This window comes from Silene latifolia, chromosome 11 (assembly GCF_048544455.1).
Source record: "Silene latifolia isolate original U9 population chromosome 11, ASM4854445v1, whole genome shotgun sequence".
NCBI lineage: Eukaryota > Viridiplantae > Streptophyta > Magnoliopsida > Caryophyllales > Caryophyllaceae > Silene > Silene latifolia.
The window spans coordinates 13457730-13462757 of record NC_133536.1 but is presented as its reverse complement, the minus strand read 5'-3'; the positions used below and the strand labels follow the sequence as shown (position 1 = coordinate 13462757).

At 34.8% G+C, this 5028-nt stretch overlaps 1 protein-coding gene across 1 annotated transcript; it reads left to right on the top strand.

The window, feature by feature from the left end:
* Window positions 1–943: 943 nt before the first annotated feature.
* Window positions 944–2272, top strand: LOC141612951 (F-box/FBD/LRR-repeat protein At1g51370-like). The gene has a single exon (XM_074431698.1). The coding sequence runs from the start codon at window positions 944–946 to the stop codon at window positions 2270–2272; it is 1329 nt and encodes a 442-aa protein (XP_074287799.1).
* Window positions 2273–5028: the final 2756 nt, after the last annotated feature.

Here is a 5028-nt window from a genome sequence, read left to right as displayed (position 1 = left end):
TGGTTAGTATAATTTCCTCGATTTTGTCCCCAATAAACTTATCGAGAGAAGTCAGCCCATGAGTCGTGAGTCGTGACACGTGTCTCTTTATTAAGTTCCTAATTGTTCGATAGGGTAATATAGCATCTGATAAAAGTAAAATAAATATAAGAATTTGTTTACATAGATATACAAGAGTATAATTCATACACTAAAACTTGAGTAGGTAGACGGTCTCTCGATAAGTTTATTGAGAGACTAGATTATTAGGGGGTGTTTGGTTCACCCAATATAGGTATGAGTTATGGGTTTGGAATGAACCAAACCCATACCATGTGTTTGGTTGACAAAATTGAAGGTTTGATACCCATACCTCAAACCCATGAGGTATGGGTTTCTCATACCCAAGGAGGGGGGTGGGTATGAGATTGATACCCATGGTATCAAATTACAAATATTAAAAAGTGATAAAAATAATTGTAAAAAAATCATTTTATATATTTATTTGATTAAATTTTCTCTACATGATTTAATAGTATAAAAATTATTATTAAAAATATTGTATTTTGAAGAGTTTTTAGCTTTGATTAGTTTCTAACCTCATACCCCCAAAATTGAACCAAACACAAGGTATGAGGTATCAAGTTCCAACCCGATACCACCCAGGTATGATTCCCTATTCCAAACCCATACCCACACGTGAACCAAACACCCCCTATTGTTTAACATACTATTATCTTTTATACTCCGTATATTCTAACCTAATTATTGTATCCTACCAATGTTTGCAATAAAAACCTGCCAATGTTTGGAATAAATTATAAAAACCATAAATCTTAAAATAACCTAATACCAAATCCTAATAAACCTTAAATACCACCATAGACGGAGCGAAGCCGGTAAACACCACCATAGCCGTTCCTTATCAATCTCCAATTATAAGCTTAGACATTCAACAAAGCCAATGTCTAACGAAGCCGATAAACACCACCATAGACGGAGCTCGCTCCCTGAAGACGATTCAATGTTGAGTGAAGCTGTTACGGCCGTTCATAGCTTGCTCCTTAAAGACGATCCATTGTTGAGCGTTCCGGCCATTAATAGATACCACCATAGATGGATCTCGCTTCCCGACGACATATTCCTCGAAATTATCGCCCGCGTTGGCCTTCCTCGTGAGGTGGTCATTACTGTTTCCACTACTAATTTCAGTATTGAACAAACACACGCACCTACCTACGATCTTTACAAGTTTTGGACCGCCCTAGATAACCTCTTCCCCGTATTAGTCCCGCCCATTACCGACACGTTTTGTCTCGATCTTAACATTGCTCACTATAGCGAACATCGTTGCTGGCCTATCATCGACGCATGGGCTCGTCAATTACGTGCTTGTAACATCCAACACTTCACGGCTACTAAGTTTTCTCGCAATATTTCTGATGAACACGTGTACCCACTTAGCATTTTTCGAATGCATTCGTTGGTATCGCTTGATTTGAACATGTGTCATCGGATTGCTTCAAGTACTAGTTTTTCAATTATTCTTCCAAAACTCAAGAAACTTCAGCTATCTTGGATTAACTATGAATGTTTGAGACGACTATTGAGTTGTTGCCCATCACTTGAAGACTTGTCTGTGTCCATTTACGAGTCTAAGACGCACTCGGTATCACTTACAAGCAAGAAATTAAAGCGATTATGTTTAAGTCTTGACGGGTTGTCCATTGTTGATGTTATCATCGATGCTCCAATATTGGATAAATTGAATTATTCTACGATTTCCACATTATCAATGCAAATGTTAGATTCGGTCTCAAATGTCGTCAAGTCACTTGAACTCGAAGCATATAATACGGGGGTGAGCCGTGGTCCAAAGAAGACAATAATCTTCCCTAATTTGACACATCTTCAATTATCTTGCAGTTGGCATCTAGTAATTGACACATTATCAATGGTACATTGTCCAAAATTAGAGGTTATTGTGTTACGTCTTAATAACCTTGACAAAATGGTTTGGAATCAAGAAGCTGTATTTGTGCCCGTTGAGCATGTGAAGCGCATCGAGTTGCATACGGATACGCTTGTCAATCAATTTGGCGAAGAAATGTTGAATCTAGTGACATTGTTGCTAAGAAGTGCCAAGGTTTTGGAGAAGCTCACTATCTGTGGCCGTCGTACTTATTATAATCACTTGAACAAACCACAATTTTACCAAACTTTATTTAAGTGTGTTGAGGCTACATCGCGATGTCAAGTCGAACTCTTAGGAGAATACGAACTGACCACCTAATTCTCGAAACTTTTACTTTTTAGGGTTAAAGTTTGTAACTTTAATTTTTGAATTTCATCATAATTTTGTAAGTTCAATATTTTTGTAGTGGTGCTCAATTCTTTCACATAAAACTCGTAATTTGTAAGTCTAAAATCAAGTAATGCATTATAAACCTTAGGTTTTGATCTATACAACTAATATAACTGGTTGTATAGTATACTTTGTAAATAATTTTTAAGATCTTATATATGACTCATCTTTAGTCTGGGGATAAAGATGGTCTTATGTTTGTCTCAAATTCCCAGTCCACATTAATATATACTTGTATCAAGAATTGTTTCGACTTCAAAATTCATTTTTGTCTTACCTAAAGAGGCTTTGATTTGTTAATATTTGACGATTTATTAGGTTGTTATTCCCATGCTCGTGGTCAATAGTTATCATTTTTAATTATAGCAATGTTTACCTAGTAAAACGGTAAGTGCTCATGTGCAAGTTCGTAATTTGTGGTTCAATAGCGATATGGCGCCACCCGGTGGCGTTGAATCTCGGCGCCACCTTAATTAAAAAAAGAAAAATATTATAAATAAAAAAATTAATTTCAATTTTGCGCCAAATACATAAGGATAAAAGTGTAATTAGTATAAGTGAACCTAAATTACATTATGAAGTGTAATTAATATGCATATCACTAGTTCACACTGCACACACGTACTTGAGTGCTTCATCTTCTTCATGAGCTTCATAAACTAGCAAAAAATTGCCTATCCATGAACAACCGTAACAAACATCAATAAAATTTACCCTATATTATATCAAAATGTTTCTTAAATAGACCGTCTCATGAAATTCACACCCCTTAACTAATTGACATGTGCGTATATATTATAAGCACGGATATAAATCAAATTAATTTTAAGACGGTTCAAAAACGTTGTTTATCAATCATTTTATTCGATACATGACATAAATACAATTTTGCAAATTGAACAACTTAACGTTAGCTTTAACATGATAACATCAACATTCAATTTTATACAATGATGATTTTCATTAATATTTCAGTAGAGTAGTGCAACTCTCATTTTCATTCTATATAAATTGAATTTAATTTCCACTAACAAGCAAGCACGCAATGGAACGTCAAACTCCATGGCGAAATTGGTCACATGTTGAAGTTTGTTGGAGAAAATCTAGGAACCCATTAACGAAATACAAATTGTATCTTTTGTGTGAATTGTATTAATTAGTTCCTAAATTACCCTTTACTTGAAATTAGTTTGACATTTAAAGTTTTATGGAGGGAGATCGATGAAAAAACATTAAGTAATTTACAATTATATCCCCGGTGGCGCTTAAATTGAGCGTCACCGGGTGGCGCCATCTCATTTTCCTTATTAAAATGCTTTCTCTCACATTTCAGTAGTCTTTATGGCGAATTCAATTGATGACTAGTGAGTGAGACGGAGGAAATAATATACTGTGATTTTGTGAACGAATGTTTGATGTCTTACATCTAACTAAGCACATCCCCGACAATGGCGCAATTTTGTTTGATGTAAGGATATTCCTAACTTTGGCAAGGTTTAGCCGTAAATGTTTACGAGTGATAATTATATGAATATTTAATAATTGTCCATTTCTATTGACCATTTGTCTATTTATTTAGCGATTTTTTTTGGTGACGAGGGAGCCTGCAGCCGCTATCTTTGTTACGTACTGGGTAACCCTCGGGTATACCCGATAGCCTGCAAACCACGAAAACCAGGTAAGCCATAAGAGAGTGACATGATTAAGGTCTAAAACACATAGAACTCAGACCATAAATACTGCATAAAATTCCTATTGAGAAGGCTTGAACCCGAGTCTCCTTATAACTTCAGCCAAGTTTAACTAAAGAGTCCACCCTTGTAGGGGATTAATTTGTAAGTACCCTTTAAATTTTTCAAAATTTAAAGTCCATATTTGGTTGAGGTTGATAAGATTCGATTAACATGGATGTTTTCACAATACCATGGAATAAAATCATCGCTTCGCCCTTGCTCATACGACATATCCAAAGGCCGATACAATTAAATTTGACAAACATCAGATCGTGTCGTATTTGTATTCGTGTTGGTGTCACAGGTAAACGACTAAACGAGTCACAATGCTTCTAACCCAAACCCGATCCATACTTAGTTTGGCCCGTTATTCCTAATTATTTGATTATTTTACAGGCGTGGATCCAGGAATTAAATCTATAGTGGGCTAATAAAAAAAAATGTTTGCCTGTATAAAAATTGGAGAAATCGTACTGATGGGAAAAGAGGGGAAAAAGTTAGACATTTTGTTGAAAAGAGCACTTAGAAAGTATTGAACCATGACCTTTAATATCATGAACCATTTTATTTTTTATGGTAGATATATTATAAACCTTTCTATTATATAATCTAGCTAACCAATTACGACAAATATTTCGGATACTCATCTCATAATTACACATATACTCCCTATGTCTTCATTATTTATAACTTCGATTAAATAATACCATACAAAAATTAAAAGAGCTAAATATATGATTGAGACTGAGAGTACAACATACAAAGTACTTTAAATAGTGATAGTCGTAAATAATCAACAAATAATTGAGAAGGAGGAGTACTCGTATAAACAAAGGAGTATTTAAATAGTGGTAGTTGTAAACGTCAAAAAAAAAGTGGGGGGAAAATAACAAAGAATGCTAATGTAGACTCGACTAAAAAGATTATTAGAATCTAACCAACCAACTCCGA

Coding starts and splice junctions, on each gene's coding strand:
- LOC141612951 (XM_074431698.1), top strand. CDS start 944: ATGTCTAACGAAGCCGATAAACACCACCATAGACGGAGCTCGCTCCCT.